General features: G+C 43.7%; 2 protein-coding genes across 2 annotated transcripts in view; both read right to left on the bottom strand.

The window, feature by feature from the left end:
• pard6b (par-6 partitioning defective 6 homolog beta (C. elegans)) overlaps positions 1-5,942 on the bottom strand; it is a 31,357-nt gene extending 25,415 nt beyond the window's left edge. The window contains exons 1-2 of the mRNA XM_080495997.1: positions 5,626-5,942; positions 1,054-1,276 (exon numbers count right to left, since the gene is read on the bottom strand). Of these exons, the coding sequence (XP_080352123.1) occupies positions 1,054-1,276; positions 5,626-5,688 (286 nt within the window). The 5' untranslated portion in view covers positions 5,689-5,942. The remainder of the gene's footprint in view (positions 1-1,053; positions 1,277-5,625) is intronic.
• Positions 5,943-12,886: 6,944 nt separating this feature from the next.
• Positions 12,887-14,226, bottom strand: LOC308130878 (uncharacterized protein). Its single transcript, XM_080497384.1, has one exon. The coding sequence runs from the start codon at positions 14,104-14,106 to the stop codon at positions 13,153-13,155; it is 954 nt and encodes a 317-aa protein (XP_080353510.1). The 5' UTR covers positions 14,107-14,226; the 3' UTR covers positions 12,887-13,152.
• Positions 14,227-14,308: the final 82 nt, after the last annotated feature.

Raw genomic sequence — 14,308 nt, 5'->3', positions numbered from 1 at the left:
CCTGAGTCGGTGTGACACCCAACGGTTCATCATGTCCTCTGTGATTTCCATCAACTATCCATTGGAAGTCTGATAGAAACTCTTACAAACGAGGTTCCAGACTCAAACACTGTGGCTGTTCTGGGTGGGATTCCAAAAGGAAGTAGCTGAATAGAAGACGATTGTAAATAACTGCAGCCATCTTGCATTCTATTTATTTATCATAGTACATGAGTCCCCCTGAGGAGATATTGATGTACCTAAGAAACCCCAACGGCAGTCAGCCACAACGAGCACATCACGGGTGGAGCTGACGGTAAATGGATTTTCATGGATTTTATCGTGCTTCTTCACTGCCTGAGCAGTCCCGAGAGCACTTTGCACCGTTAATCACACATTAATGAAGCTGACTGCCATGGAAGGCACTCAATCCATTCATCAGGAGCAGTTGGGGGTTTGGTGTGTTGCTCATGGACACTTCCACACGGGGGAGATGGGGAATCTAGCTATTCATCTGTACCAAGACCTTTTCCAAGTTATTTCTTGAATGCTGAATTTCAGCTTTTTATAATAATCATCTTTGTAGTTTCCAAAAATAAGTTGCACTCAGCATTAATTACGACAACTACACTTCCCTTATCCACTTTGTAAACGTAAACTATCTCTGTTAAAATGTACATTAACTGAGGAAGACTCCGAACATCATCTGGTGAGGAAGGGCTACAATCAAATCAGCAAGGAAGTCGTAAATCAGCAGCACTGCACAGGATCGGCGCCTCTTTCGGGCTGAAACCCTCCAGGTAGTAAAAACACACCTTCCATGTGACTGCACACAATCTGGAACATTCTATTTGGACACTTTCCTCTGGGGACCAGATGTGTCCAACAGGAATTGGAGCAAAAGGAAAGACAAAATAGGAAATAATCACAGTCTACTTTGCTTAATTATGATTTGTCAAGCCCATAAACACAACCGTTCTCTACAATTTTACTACTTTCACCTTTGTAGATCTAAACTATTCTTTTCCATTCAAAGGTCCCTGAAGCAGCCCTGGAGGCGACACGGGAGCTTACCTTTCCTCTGTAGGAAGAGCCGCAGCAGAGGGCTGGCGGTGGAGATGGCCTTGTGGTAGTTGTCATCGTTGTTGATGGGCAGCAGGTCACCGTGCACGTCGGCGTAGCCCACCAGCAGCTCCACGTTGGGGATGCGATGTACATGCTGCAGCAGGCCGTAGAACTCGTCGAAGCGGCCCGGCTTGGACCGATCCAGAGAGAACCGCCGGAACTCTGCACCAAACTGCGGACGGAGGGTCACACAGGAGCAAAAAGTCAAACTTCGACAACCACAACTCCAGTGCAGAGAGCATGAGGGACCTTAGCTTTGCTTCGCGCTACAGATTTAAAACAGCTACCCTGCTCTCCAGACATGTCAGGGTGTTGAATTCATAGCCCAGAAGGAACTCCTGTAACTGGACTGTAACGTTCCAGTTTGCCAAAACATCACAAATCAAAGAAAACTATGGACCTAATGTTCTTGAACTGCTTCGTCAGATTGAACATCAGATTGTGACGACACATTTCTGTCCAGAGAAACCGTTTCTCCGCAAACCATTGAAAAAGGAGCCATGTTTACATGGTCACCGTTTTGTCACCGATTAATATTGTTCCAATTAAAGATCTATCATCCAGCTTTTCAACACTTTCACATGGTCTCGTTGGTCCTAAAACCCTGCGTTCAAAGTTTATTTCCTCCAAACCGAGTCTTTCCTAGATTTCCCTTTATTTGAACATTGGATCCTAGGAGCTGCATTCAGAATCTGCTGTGTCTGTGTGAGCTGGACTGGCTCCGCCCACACATCTTGGCAAGAGGAGGAAGTACTTCCTCTCGTGGTGCCATGTGCCAGAGCAGAGCTGCCTAATTGTGGGAGGAGCCTACCTTTACTGTGATTGGCTAAACCCCCCCGATGACACTATAGAGGGTTTGATTTCTGAAGTGGAGCAACACACTTTAAAAATGTAAAGAATCCAGGGAGGGAGAGGAAAGACTTTCTTCACTTCTATCTATCACAATTAGTACGGTTGGAAAACTATTAGAAAGTGAATGTTGCATAACATGAGCCTTTAAAGGTCAGACTGTCCTTGACAAAGTGAGTTCTACATGCACCACGATTATCATCTCATTCAGTCAATGGCTCAGTCCCATGATGCTTTCTGACCTGATGCCAGATTTAGCTTTACCAGGAACTATTGGAGATTTGTTATCTGGACTAAAGGCCAATTCCCACCGTCTAGAGTGTGTGTTGGTCTGTGTGACGTCCGTCATCCTCCCAATTTTAGTGAGAGCATCCTACACATGCTGCTCAAACACCAAGTCCACCAGTTACCAGTTCCTTTAACTGACGACAACTTTCCCAAACGAATCCCAGGAGCCAGACAACAACGTTAAAGCTCGTCAAAAGTGCCAAGACGGTTTGAAAACACTAAGAGTATTTCAATCTACAGCAGGCATGTCAAACATGTTTTTTAAATGGTATCCCTAATTTCCACCAGGGGATAGGACAGATTGTGGTACCGAGATCCAGAACTGCTAGCTCGCTTACTGTTGCCATGATAGTGACTTCAGGAAACCATGCACATCTGGAGAAAATCATGCACATCTGGAGAAATCATGCACATCCGGAGAAATCATGCACATCTGGAGAAATCATGCGCTTCAACTAAATATTCTGATTAAAAAAAAAAAAATTGTGGTCGATAGGATTCACGTGTTTTTCTTGCAAGTTACTTGTACTTCATGTACTCTGGACATTTGACCATGGTGTTACTGGCCAAGAACAAAAGAGATCAAGCCGGGTTCAGAATAGTCTGGAAGGTCCAAGGTGCTCATGTACCAAGAACCGCTCTTGCACTTCAGCATATTCATGACGAATAGACCAAGAAACAAACAATGTCAAACAAATGATCACACAGTCAATCACCTCTGTGCCTTAAAACGGAAACACGCGAGTTTACAAGTGATGGAAGTGGCAGCTGGAGTTGACTGAAGGCGGCTGCTGTTTGAGCGACGCACAACGTGGCCTGCCGTCAGACACTGACTCAACCTGTTCATGGGTTGGAGAGCGACGCATAATGACATGAGTAGATGTACAAAACCTCACTGTGAAGACAAACACATCATGCTGCAGGTGAGTTCCAAGAAGAGACTCCACCAAATAGCTGGAAGTGACAAAAACAACCTCAGCTCATGACAAAAACTAAGAGCAGTGTTGTGACACATTTGTCTGTGTAGGCTCTTGAAATAACAAGTACAAACTGCAGTTTTACTCGTAATATAGTTATTACCTGAGGATAGCAGTGCGCCTCCATTACAAACAAGCTAAGACACGTGCATCCATTTAAAAAGTAGCACAAACAGGTGCACCGTGTTTAAAGACAGTTCTCACCGAGAGTTTATGGTCAGAACATGAAAAGGTATTTATCAATGACCCGAATGTGAATTTTTATTTTAGATCTGACATTTTAATAGGATGAAGATCAAAATGAAACTTCGTTTAAATACTGTCATGAGGCCTTTAAAGCCAGAACAAAACACCACTATCATATCATCGTTACTGGGACAAGTCACCCTGCTGCAGTTCTAGAACATGAGGTCAAATCTTTGTTTTACTTCATCAGTGACCCAGCTTCCAACACATTCATGTATGGGACGGTCATACTATCTTATACCTCATTTCTGAGTTATTGTTACTATTCAGGTGGTTTGGGTCAGATAACAACTAACCTTAACTGAAGGAAACATTAACGTTTGAACACAGGTCAAACTGAGCCAAAAACCACAAAATGACTGTCAATATTTAAATAATATTAAGTCTTGCATCGTAGTATCAATAGTATTCACCACTAGTATCTTTTTTTTTTTTTTTTTAAATGATGGTTCACAGATATGCGAGATAATGTGAGATAATATTCCCTAAATCACAGCGATAAAGTTTGAGAAGCCTCAGGCTAGACCTGCAAACTGTGTGTACTCATTCACTTATGTGGCGACAAACCCAGCAGATGTGGTGCATAATTAATGTCGACTTTGTGACGTGCGCCTCGCTGTGTTTGTGGTCAGAGAGCATCCGAGGCTCCGTTGTGTCAAGCAGCCTTGCAGCCTTGCAGCATGGCGAGGCGCTGCAGGAGGCCTAATCTCTGAGCAGACCGGGGGTGACGTCCTGCTGCTGCTGCCATTGGTTAGAGGCACCAGTTGTTGTGGTGACTGTTGCTTAGCGCTGACAAATGATGATCTATAATCCTCTGCCAGCCTGGGCACGCGGTGTAGGGAAGCATCAGAGCAAGGCTTAATCACATGGATCGATTACAAATTAGAAAAACCTGGGGAAAGAGTCTAGAGGCTGAAACACAATAAGAGGAGGCAAAGTGGCCAGTTCAGGGGGAAATGTCACAACAACAGTGTCAACACTTGTAAAAGAGCCTGTTCCTCTTCAGGTTTGTGTGTCTGTGACAGATCTGCTATTTCTATGACCAGCAGTGGCACTACGTACAATTACCATGACGCTCCAACGCCAGACCTTCAAATGAAGAAAACATGAGGAGTTCACATATAGGGATTTGCTACATTTCCCAAACTGTAGCTTTTAATTAAGTTTAATTGAACAAATTCAACAGAAATGTTAAGACTCCTTATCCAATGTAGCTATGTATAGCTACATTTCTTAGCTTTTTGTACCTTTTGTAGCTGTTATATCAGTTTTTGTCTTTTGTGTGCAGTCTTAACTTTAAAAACATTTTTTTGCCGTTTCAGTCATCGTTTTGTTTTCAGCATTTATACCTTTTTGCAGTTTTATGCAGTTGGTGGCAGTTTGCCATTTAAGCCATTCCAGCTGTTTAATTAAATTCAGTATTTTGGAGCAGATTTATCCAATTTATCTTTTTAACTGATGAAAGGTCGTGAAAGCAAATCATCATTAAATAACGCTGTATTTTCTTTACGTTAGTCTATTCAGTGTTGTTGAGCGCTGCAGCCGTCAGCATCACCTGAAGTGGAGGACAGGCCAGCTGATGTGCAGTTTAATGGACTAACTATCTCATTTCACTATTGTGTTCGTCGCCAGGTGATGAATCTCTTTGAAAGCGTTTCTCTTGTGTGACAAATTAAAATGAGACAAATATTTGGAGTCAGACGTCATTTGCTGATGTGCAGCGAGTGAAGGAGAGCCCTCAGCGGAAGACGTCCCCCCCTGACGGCACCTGTCCCGTCCAGCCCCGAGAGCAGCGCCTCGGGGCTGCCTGGTGGGACCCGGACACTTCCGGTTCAGATCAAACCGAGCGACAGGTGACCCGGGCTGCGCAGCTGACACCAACCCCGCCTTCAAAACTTCCCAGCTCGGCCGTCAAACTTCCCAAACGTCCCCACCGCGAGGGCAAACGTCCATTTTCCTGCCGCGGCGGGAGAAGCAGACAGCGGGACCCCGGTGCGGTGTCGCCCCGCATTAGCTCGTTGTCCTCAACGCGCGGCGGAGCCACTTAGCCGCTAAATTAGCACCGGGAACGTTAATCACCGCCGCGGGGGCCAGCGCGGACTGGACCCGCACAAACACGCTCAAAGGGGGGGGGAAGTGAGGAAGAAGTGTCCGGAAGCACCTTGCTCTTCACCTCCACGGCACTCAATGAACGGCTGCTCGGCACTCGGTGGGTTTTGTTCATGTTTCGCTAGCAGCCGGCAGCCGCCCCGCTCCCGCCGCTGCTCCGCCGAGTGTCCGTGTGTCTCCACCTCCACCTCCGCGGAACGTCCCGGGACTCCACCGCTCACTGCTGCTCGACGACCGGTCTCCGGGTCCGCCCGCCTCGGGTCTCCGGGTCCGCCCGCCTCGGGTCTCCGGTCCGCCTCTGGCGCTGGGTGCGGACGGGTCCAGGTCGGTGCTTCGCCCGCTCGGTCTCCGGTAGCTGCGGCGAGCAGGTCCGGGCTTCACTGCGGAGTGAGTCGCCGCAACTTCACCTCCGAGCCCAACGCACTTTCATAATAAAGCTCAGGCTCTTTTCCTCATTTCAAAATAAAAGCCAGGATCGCCAATTTGAGTGGAGAGTCATCAGCTGGTATTCTCGCCTGTCCAGTCGCTTTAAATCAATTCTTAAAATTGATCAGGAGAATAAAAATCGAATATAGTGCTTGTTCTGAACTTCAAAGCACATCTTCCTCGTGAGAGACAAGACGTGAGATTCTACTGAAGCTTATTGTATTCACATTAAAAAACATAAAAAATTACTGTTTTTCTGAATTAATGAGATAATTATTACATAATTATGAGAAAAAAATGAATTATAAAAAGACCTGACTTCAGCTGTTTTTTCTGAATTTATGAAATCATGGTTTTCTGAAAAATAAATGGTTGTTTTTTTTTCTCAATTTATGAGGTAATGGTTTTCTGGGGGGAAATGGTTCTGGTTTCCGACATCAATGGTACAGTGGTGAGCAGAAGCTCTGTTAGACCGTTGAAAGAAACAGAGGTGCTCCGAATGTCAACTTTATTCCAGTTTTATTTCCATTTGGGTTTGAGACTCTTGTCTTTAAGTCACGTTGATGTTATTGTTATTAGTTTGTCGCAGGAACCTTCAGGAATCTGTGGGTGTTTAGATGTAAACGGCTGCTCGGATTTAAAACGAAATGCAGGCTCATTTGTAAATCACAAGGGGTTCATAGTTTATATTAGTCCCATTAGTGGCTAGCAGTTAGCGGTTAGTGGCTAACCGCTAGCGGCTAAATTTAACGACGGGGGATTTATGATATTAGCACAATTAGCACAATGAAAAGCTGCTGTTTTAGGGTGCGACCTCCTGGAGACGATTCTGTTTTGAACAAAGAGTCCAAATGGAAAAAACTCAGCCGCTTTCAAATTCCAAATTTTCAGGCAAATTTCAACTGAGGTCCAACACAACACATGTAAGGAGAAATTGGATTTTCGGGTGATAACTACTTTAAAATTCTTTATTTTGTAGAGAAAAATACCATCGACTATCCAACTTCACACAGAACAAATAAACAAAAGGATAGGAATACAACAACAAAATCAAGAATTTTCTATGTATTCTATTTGAAAAAGGAGTATTAATTCCTTCCACTTTTTGGCTCTGATTGTTATTAGATCTCCACGTTCACTAAGCTCTATAAACACTGTACAATATTAAATCACTGCAAAAGTATTCATCCCATTTGCATTTGTTGTGTATTGCTGCCTCACAACCTGGAATTAAAATGGGTTGTTTGAGGGTTTGCATCGTTTCATTTGTAGAACATGCCTACAGCTTTAAAGATGAGATTTCATTTTTATTGTGAAGCAAACAACAAATATAGGACAAAATAACCGAAAATGTTAATATGCATAACTTTTCACCCCCCTAAAGTCAATACTCTGTAGAGCCACCTTTTGTGGCAATCACAGCTACAAGTCATGTTTGATCATTCTCTATGAGTTGCCACATCTTGCCACTGAGGGTTTTGCCCATTCAAGTCAAGGGAAAACTCTCCAGCTCCTTCAATTTGATGGTTTGCCCTCGTGAACAGCCATCGTTAAGTCTGACCACATATTCTCACTGGGATTGAGATCTGGGCTTTGACTACACCATTACAACACTTTGATAGGTAGGACGGTGGTGACACCGTGGCTCCGCCTCCACCGTGTCCCACTGTGAGGACGGTGGTGACACCGTGGTTCCGCCTCCACCGTGTCCCGCTGTGAGGACGGTGGTGACACCGTGGCTCCGCCTCCACCGTGTCCCACTGTGAGGACGGTGGTGACACCGTGGTTCTGCCTCCACCGTGTCCCACTGTGTGAACGGTGGTGACACCGTGGCTCCGCCTCCACCGTGTCCCACCGTGAGGACGGTGGTGACACCGTGGTTCCGCCTCCACCGTGTCCCACCGTGAGGACGGTGGTGACACCGTGGTTCCGCCTCCACCGTGTCCCACCGTGAGGACGGTGGTGACACCGTGGTTCCGCCTCCACCGTGTCCCACCGTGAGGACGGTGGTGACACCGTGGCTCCGCCTCCACCGTGTCCCACCGTGAGGACGGTGGTGACACCGTAGTTCTGCCTCCACCGTGTCCCACTGTGTGAACGGTGGTGACACCGTGGTTCTGCCTCCACCGTGTCCCACTGTGAGGACGGTGGTGACACCGTGGTTCCGCCTCCACCGTGTCCCACTGTGAGGACGGTGGTGACACCGTGTCTCCGCCTCCACCGTGTCCCGCTGTGAGGACGGTGGTGACACCGTGGTTCTGCCTCCACCGTGTCCCACTGTGAGGACGGTGGTGACACCGTGTCTCCGCCTCCACCGTGTCCCGCTGTGAGGACAGTGTTCTTGGGTTGATGAGACATGTTGGATGTGTGCCAGACAGTGTTTACTTTAATGTCTCCTCTTACCAGAGCGTCCTCCTCCAGACATTCTGGGAGTCTCCCACTGCCTTTTTGCAAACTCAGCTAAAATCAATGTGTTTCTTCTGACCACTCCTCCATAACGCCCAGCTCTGTGGAGTGTTCAGCTTATTGTGGTACCATGGACAGACACTCCAGCCTCTGCTGTGGACCTTTGGTCTCTGGACTGTCTCCCTCCTTCACGCCCTCCTTGCCTGGGTCCAGGGTTTTGGTGGGTGACCCTCTCAGCAGGTTTGTTGTGGTGCCATCATTTGATGGCGCTCCTGTGGGTCGACAAAGATTTGTTTTTTTCAACCCAACCCTGACTTGTTCAACTTTGTCCCTGTTGTGGTTGGAAATTGTCTCTCTCTTCATGGTGTTTGGTTAGTGGTGGACTTCATTTCACCAACATGTGACTTCTAAAGGTAATTGGTTGGACCAGAGCTTTTTAGGGCCTTCATCACAAAGGATGTGAATACATGCCAATTTTCTTTATTTAAAAAAACAAAACAAACCTTTTTTCAATCCCCCTTTGATTGATATTGCTTGGTTGTGCGTATCCCTGTGTGACTGCACACAATTAAAGTGTCTGCACTTAAAGTCAGAATGAATGACAGAATTGCATCCTGGATATGTGTTGGTCAACCTGTTTCAGTGCAGACAGTGGCTGCAGCTTGTTTCTGCTCACACAGCGACATCTTGTGGTTCAGAGCCGATGGTGACCATATACTATTACATTTTTCTTTTTCATTTTCAGAGCAGTGCATACATGCTTGTCGTTATCAGTATTCTTCACAAATGAATGAATGTTGAACATACATGAAAACAATACCTTTAAACCAACGCTGTTCTTTTTTTTTTTTACAATAAAGTGGGGGATGTGTGAATAGAGAGAAGGAAAAGAGCAATAAGATAATGAAAAAAACAAACAAGAAAACCAAAGGGAAAACAAAACAAAAGCTGAGACTATTACAAAAGTAGTATAAAATGAAAAATGAAAACAAAATTCCAGCACCTTTGTAGAGTGATTATCTTATTGGAGCATCACAATCTGGTTCGGTTGCAAAACCCATTTGCAAATCTTCCTCGTATAGGAAACCCACTTTTATCATTATTTCAAATAGATTTGAATGAGTATGTCCTTTGATCAAAGGTCGTTTCACACAGGAAGAACATCTTAAAGTAGTCGGGTATCTTAATATTGACTATTCCTTCTGTTGTTTTGTGTATCTCTGACCAGAACTACTTTAACCTCGGACATTCCCAGAATATATGCGAATGGTTTGCATCCCGACCCCCACAACCCCCCCAGCAGTTGGAGTCTTATCCTGTAAAGTAACATTTCATTTTTGGTGTGATAAAGAACCTCATTTAACATTTCCAGGCAAAGTCCCTCCATTTTGTTATTTCAAGGTTTCCCTCTTCCTCCCATTTGTTTTCTTTATAGTCTGTGGAGTATGTTTTCTTTTTGGTCAGGAAACTGTTGTACAGTCTTGACGTGGTACCTTTTATTGATTCCCCTGAATACGCCCTAAGGATTTCTTTTAGTGCGGCTTCTATTGGATGTTCTATTTTGCATTTATCAACATAACTCTGTAGTAAGTATCTTTAATAATCTTATTGTTCAAGTGAGAATTCTTTTTTGAGAGTCTGAAGGTCTTTCAATTGTCTCTTGTTTGTTATTGAGTGTAATGTTGTAATTCATTTGTTTATCCATGTTTTAAATCGATGGTCAAATTAGTTATGCTTAAAGTCTGGGTCATGTGCACTCCATCTAATTATTCACAATTCGTCTTGCAGTTTACATTATGATTTAATTATGTTCCAAATTTTGATTTGAAATTTTAGTCATGGATTTTTTTAACTTGTTTATTATTCGGTCTATTCCCTTGTTGCCCAGAACTGCTTGAAATAGGGGGGGGGGGGGGGGGGGGGGGGGGGGGGGTCCTTGACTAGATTCTTTTGTATGTCTTTCCATCTTGCCCTATAATCCTGGTTATGTAAGTTTAGTAGGGGCCTAATTTGAGTTGAATAGAAGTACTCTTTCAGATTTGGGATAGACATTCCACCTACTTTCTTTGGGGAGTTGTAGTGTCTTGAACTTCACTTTCGTTTTTTTTTTTTCTTGCCGATGTAACTGAGACAACTTTATCCCATTCAGTAAATTGCTTTGTGTTCATTTCAACTGGTGAAGCCTGATACAGAAACAGAATTCTTGGGAGAATGTACATTTTGACGCATTCTATTCTTTGGATAAAGCTCATAAATGGGTTAGAGTTCCATCTTGTTCCATCTGCCTTCACCTTATTTAGGAGATACGTATCACACGTGGATAAATAGAATGACCCCTCTGAGGGAAGAACCACACCATGATGCTTTCAAGCGATCCTGAAATAGTTACAACCCTCATGTGACTTTATTATCTAGGTCAGAGGCCTGAAAGAAAAAAGGGACATCCGGCACACTTTTCAAAGAAAATTCATCAAAATATACTTAAATGTTAAGAACAATGTGAACAATTAATAATTCAAAACTTTTGTGTTGGCGTACACTGATCAACATTGTGGCTTGTGTTGCATTTATGAAGTTTCTGAGCTGAAATTAAGAACCTTTGACATTATATTACAATCATTGGCAATTTTTAGTTTCCATTGTTTCATCAGATTTAACACTTTCAACAGTTTTTAACCTTTTAATGCTGTTTAAAGATGCAGCAGGTTTTTTATGCCAAGTTTGCTTTTTTCCAAGCCATATTTTGTCAGTTTACGACTTTTTGTTTGCCGCACTGTGTTTGTCTTAATGTGTTTAAAAAAAAAAAAAAAGCCATTTAACATAGTAACTTTGTCTTTTTTTTCTATCATTTTAACAGGTTGAGTAATGTGTTCTTTTGGAATTTAGCAGTTTTAGCTTCCATAAGCTTTTAACTTATTTTCTATAATTGTGGTCATTTCCTGTTTGAGCTGTTTTAGCCAATCAGTACTTCAGACATAATGACTCAGTGGTGTGCAGTCAGCGGCAGCAGGGCTCGCACTGCTTGCCCTGTCAAAAAGGATTTTTCTTTTTTTTATATAATTAAAAGAGATTCTGAAATCTGTGTCTGGAATCAATTAGTGACTTTAGTAACTTTATCCAGAAAACGACTGGTTATATTTTGTGGAGGTCAAATCTCCTATGTCCTCTAAACGCATCACAGCTCCTTTCCTCTGCTGGGGCTAGCAGTAGCTTCATTGCTAACCTCTGATGGAAGCTGGACGCTGCTATTGGGTTAAAATGTTGAGTGACAGTATCATCAGCCAATCAGATGTTGATGTGTTATTGATGTAACGCCTCAGGGCCAGCAGAGTTTCTAGTGCTGGTCTGGGTGTCGTCACTGAAATGAGCTTGACTGATTGGCTCATGGGCAGGTGGTGATGACTCTGCTATTATCTGCTACTCTGGAGTTTTAACTGCTGGCCCTGACTGAAACACCACTCCATGCTACTGAAATTACTTTCAACAGGTAGACAAAACACTGCTGGTTGACCAACAAATTAATCTGTTGACATTGACGAGAACTTCATTTTCTACCACAAACTATCTATATTTGGATTTGATCATGCTTATTTTACCAAGAGATGGGTTTGGAAACGCAACATATATCACCTGTAGTAAATGTCAGCATGCAGGTGATGAATACATAATATATATATATATATATATATACGTAAATATTTTTCCAACATTTCAATGTTGGAACCATAACTGTGATGCAATAAGCCTGAGCCGTATTGAAGTGACGAGCTGAACCTCATCTCATGATTCACACACGATCATCTCCAATGTGCAGAATCCAAATAAACTGGTTTATTTCAGCTTTCCATTATGTTTGGGGGGCTTCTGTCTCCATAGTTTACATTCAGTACAATTGTCTAGTTTGAGCATTTATGTATTTGCACTAAAACTTAAGCAATTTTAACATTTTATTGGGTGTTTTCAACTTGCATAAAAAAACAAATGAATACCGGGATGAATTGTTAGAGCACCAACCTTATTTAAACTTGTCTGACAATACTGACAACGGTAATGTGATCAAATGAGATTAGGTCATGTCAAGTCGATGAAGGCAATTCTCTCAATGCAACTCATAGAATAGAAATACTTTATTCATGCCAAGGGGAAGTTCTTGCAACACACAGAAAAGAACGCAGAACCAATAGCACAGAAGTTAAAATATCAATAGGACATGAACAAGTTAAACAAGTAATATATACATGACTAATACTGTATTGGTATTAGTATAGAAGAATGAAACATACAATGAAAATACGACAAACATTCACAACCTCTTTTTCATGATAACTTCACTGCATCCCGACAGTCTTGTGATTCCGTCACATCCAGCAAACACAGCAGACAAAACTTGGCAAAAGATCTCTTGTGATTGTGTTTCTGACTGTCTGCGTTCCAGAGCACAGCAACGTCTTTGGACAACACTTGGCTTTTAAGTCCCGGCAGGTTGGTGTGGTGGCTTGATAGTTCAGTCTGGATACTACTCGTTTTAAATCCTGCCAACACTTCTCAGGCAAGAAAGTCAACAGAGCTTTCACATGCGGAGACAAGAATGTGAGAGGAGAGAACCAAACTGTAACAGCTGAGACTTTGTGTAGCGTTACGTCGGCGGCAGAATCTGGATGATCAGTCACAAAGTAATAAAACATGCAATATTGTCACAAGCTTGTCAATTGTGAGATCAAACCTCATTTTCACAGATGTTTCCAGTCTAGAAATTCTTACGTTTGTGAGTCCTCGTGTGAACAATCAAATGGCCCCTGTGTTTGAAACTTTTCCCACAAGTCTCACAGCTGTACGGCCTCTCACCTGTGTGGACTCTCAGGTGATCAGTCAGATTACCACTCTGATTGAAACCTTTCCCGCATATTTTGCAAGAATATGGCTTCTCACCTGTGTGAATTCTCATGTGCTTGTTCAAAGCACCAGGCAGAGTGAAACTTGTACCGCATGTTTTGCATGGATAGGGCCTGTCACCTGTGTGAATCCTCATGTGGTTCTTCAATCTGTCACTCTCGCTGAAAATTTTCCCACACGTCTGACAGGAATACAGTCTTTCACCTGTGTGAATCCTCATGTGGTTTTTCAATATGGCACTCTGACTGAAAACTTTCCCACATGTTTCACAGGAATACGGTCTGTCACCTGTGTGAATGCGCATGTGGTTTGTCAAGGTAGCATTGCGGCTGAAACTTTTTCCGCACGTTTCACAAGAAAATGGCTTCTCACCTGTGTGAGTTCGCATGTGATTAGTAAGCGTGCCACTACAACCGAAAATCTTCCCACATGTCTGACAGGAATGCGACCTCTCTCCTGTGTGAACATTCATGTGGCTTGTCAAGCTAGCATTGCGGCTGAAACTTTTCCCGCACATTTCACAGAAGAATGGCTTCTCGCCTGTGTGAATTCGCATGTGATTCGTTAGCGAGCCACTCCCACTGAAATTCTTCCCACATATCTGACAGGGGTACGACCTCTCTCCTGTGTGAATTTTCATGTGGTCCGTCAAGGTACCATTGCGACTGAAACGTTTCCCGCAGGTGCCACAGGAATACGGCCTCTCACCTGAGTGAAGTTTCATGTGGTTCGTCAAAGTCCCACTGCCATTGAAACTTTGACCACACACTTGACAGGAATACGGCCTCTCACCTGTGTGGATTCTCATGTGGTTGATTAAAGTACGACTGTCACTGAAGCTTTTTCCACATGTTTCACAGAAATATTGCTTCCCACCTGTGTGGTTTCTGCGATGTCTCTTCCTTTTCGTGGGGCCTGACTCTCCACTCACGCTCTCCTTGTGATCTCCAGTCTGAGCTGCAGCAGGGTTGTGGGAGAGCTGCTCACCATCGGATTCGGACTCGCTCTGA

The sequence above is a fragment of the Blennius ocellaris genome (assembly GCF_963422515.1).
Source record: "Blennius ocellaris genome assembly, chromosome: 5".
NCBI lineage: Eukaryota > Metazoa > Chordata > Actinopteri > Blenniiformes > Blenniidae > Blennius > Blennius ocellaris.
Note: the sequence above shows the minus strand (reverse complement) of the source record. Positions and strands in the feature narration are given on the sequence as shown.